The sequence below is a fragment of the Mus caroli genome, chromosome 7, assembly GCF_900094665.2.
Source record: "Mus caroli chromosome 7, CAROLI_EIJ_v1.1, whole genome shotgun sequence".
Classification (NCBI taxonomy): domain Eukaryota; kingdom Metazoa; phylum Chordata; class Mammalia; order Rodentia; family Muridae; genus Mus; species Mus caroli.
Window position 1 is genome coordinate 100,184,862 of NC_034576.1, and position 2,959 is coordinate 100,187,820.

Sequence of the window (2,959 nt, forward strand, 5' to 3'; positions counted from 1 at the left end):
GGCCATCTTTTGATACATATGCAGCTAGAGTCAAGAGCTCTGGTTAGTTCATAATGTTGTTCCACCTGTAGGGTCCTCCATCTCTTTCTTAGTAACTTCTTCTAACAATTAAAACACGAGTTACAATTACCCTCATATAAAACATTTTATAGCATGCTTCCTAAACTTATTTGGGAATAAATTTATCACTTGCTCGTTAAATGAAACACAAGTCTTAAAAATAAATGTAACACAGATTAACTCTTAGTTTTATTCTATGCTCAGCAACCATGTTATTGGGTGGGTCATGCTAGCATTCTCATTTATATTTGTGTCTGCCTTCCTAGCCTTTTTTTCCTTGTGTTCCTCCCCTCCCGCCCATTTCTGACTTCTGACTTCTGATTTCTGATTTCTCTCTCTCTCTTTCTCTGTCTGTCTCTCTCTCTGTCTCTGTCTCTCTCTTTCTCTCTCTGTGTGTGTATCTGAGAGAGAGAGTATGTGCATAAATTGAGCCACAGTTTTTGCTGATACTATTATTGCACTATTTTCTTAGTTACCAGGGAGAAAACTGGTGTCCTCCACTGTCCCCTCTAACATCACCCCTCATGAAGATCCTTCCCAGCAGTTCCTGCAGCAGAGCCTTGAAAGGGTGTATAGTGTTCAGCACCTAGACCCTCAGGGGGCCCAAGAGCTGCTGGAATTCACCATCAGGTAAGCAGTCTTTGTCTGCTTCCTCTGAGAGCTAGCATTCTCTCATGCTCGGCCTGAGAGCTTTGAATTCCTCTCATTTCTGATTGCTGGCCTTTACCCTTGAGACTGTAGTAGGTTATTATTTTTAATGCTGTTTGCATTCATGAGTCAAAGAGTAGTGCAAACAGAAATAGAAATAGTTACAAAGCACACACGCCTTTAGTCCTAGCACTTGGGAGTCAAAGGCAGGTGAATCTCTGCATTCAGAGCCATTCTGGTTTACAGATCACGTTCCAGGACAGTCAAGGCGACACAGAGAACCCTGTCTCAGGAGAACAAAAAGCAAACCAGAAAGAAAGTTAGAAAGACTCTTTGATCCTTTTTTTCTTGTATATTAGTTAGATGAGTGACAGACGCACAGGGAAACAATGGTTTAGTAAGACAACAGATTCACCCTCAGGACTAAGGTCATCATAGGTCCATGCTCATTCTTCCTAGGTCTGTCTTCTGTCTGTGTCTGTGTTTTCCCTGCGTGGCAATCCCACTATCTCTATTTCTAGTCTATTTTTATCTGTGGGAAGAAGAAAAGGCCTTCATTCTGCATCTCTTACTTTGAAAGACAGGTCCCAAAAGGTATATCTTCCAGTTTTCCATAGTGTTGACTGGAAACAGTCATATGATTCTATCTCTCATTAGGGAACCTGGGTCAGTGATCTGTATTCTAGGTGACTAGTGTCTGTGTAATGGTGGCTCTATTAGGAAGATGCTCTGCTGGACAACATGGTCCATATAATGGAAAATAGTGTCCTGCCAACCTTTTCCAGCAAGTTTGCTGACGCTTTTGTATACTATGGGCCAGCCATAGCTCTGGGAGCCAGGGTTCCACTGCTCTTGGTAGCTATGTGAAGTGGGCTTCAGCTCTGTTTTTCTTTTCTCCTTCTCTATGATAGTGTGCAGTTTTGGAGGCCACTAAAAGAGGCTTCTGGCCCCAAGCCCAGGAAAATAAGCTTTGATTCCTGATTCATTCCCATCTAATTAAGCATTTAGGGCTTGTCCTTGACAGTTTATTGTGTTGGCACTAAAGCAAATGCAGAATGCATAAAAACAAGCCAACTTGTTTAGCTTGTTTAGCTGTGGTACTGTTAGCAGGTCTTAGTAAATACCTGCTGGGTTGCATTGTCTTCATGAGCTGGTGGGTTTTTCCTTTTATATTTTATTTAATATGTTTTTCTGTGTCTGTGTCTGTGTGTGTGTGTGTCTCTCTGTGTGTGTGTGTGTCTGTGTGCGTCTGCGGGAGCTATATCCCCCATGTGGAAATAAAAGTATAACATGCAGGAATTGGTTCTTTCTTTCTACTCTTTGGGTCCTGGGAAGTGAACTCAAATCATCTGGTCTGGCAGTTGTTCTTATAGGCTTTGATCTGGCAAGACCCCTGTTCTAATGCCCTGGGCCTTGTGTTTCTTCTGGCTTGAGTGCATTCACAGGAGAGTAATCTAAACAGTGAGGAAACATGGAAGGGAAGCAGTGGAGCAATAGCTACCAAGGGCCCACTCTGCGTTATCGACATTGCGAGATGTGTCAGGACCAGAATGCGAATGTAGCTTGTCTGACTCTGAAGTTCCTGTTGTGGGATATGCAGTAGTGTCATGTAGTGATTAGAGCAGATGATCCTGTGGTTTGGCCTGATGGAGTTGGCACGGTTGGCAAAGTGCTTGCAATAGGACCTGAACTCAATGCCCAGAACCATATAACAAGGCTGGGTGTTGCCTATAAGCCCAGTGTGAATGAGGTGGACACAGTCAGATCCCTAGGTCTTGTTGGTCAGCCAGTCTTAGCTTACTGAGCTCTGGAGCAAAGGCAGACTGTCTCAGCGCAGCTGCATGGTGCTCTGCATGACTGACACCCGAGGTGGTCCTCTGGCCAGTATTCATGTGCATATACACAAACACATTGTGTGTACATGAAAAAAAAAAAAAAGATGATCCCTAAATTTCTTTAAAAATTACTTTTTTTTAAAGACAGAGTTTCTCTACATACTTCTGACTGTCCTACAGCTTACTTTGTAGATCAGGCTGGCTTTGAACTTACAGAGATCTACCTGCCTCTGCATCCCAAGTTCTGGAATCAAAGGTATACACCACCACACTCAGCTTCAAAATTTACCATTTTTATAGTTGTTAAAAGGTGTTAGTTGCCCGGCGTGGTGGCGCACGCCTTTAATCCCAGCACTCGGGAGGCAGAGGCAGGAGGATTTCTGAGTTCGAGGCCAGCCTGGTCTACAGAGTGAGTT

At 43.5% G+C, this 2,959-nt stretch overlaps 1 protein-coding gene across 3 annotated transcripts in view; it reads left to right on the forward strand.

Moving 5' to 3' along the window:
• The window catches only part of Ints4 (integrator complex subunit 4), a 64,727-nt gene that overhangs the window by 41,037 nt on the left and 20,731 nt on the right, over positions 1 to 2,959 (forward strand). For all 3 annotated transcript variants that reach the window (XM_021167619.1, XM_029479665.1, XM_021167620.2), the window contains exon 15: positions 533 to 690. In XM_021167619.1, the coding sequence (XP_021023278.1) occupies positions 533 to 690 (158 nt within the window). The remainder of the gene's footprint in view (positions 1 to 532; positions 691 to 2,959) is intronic.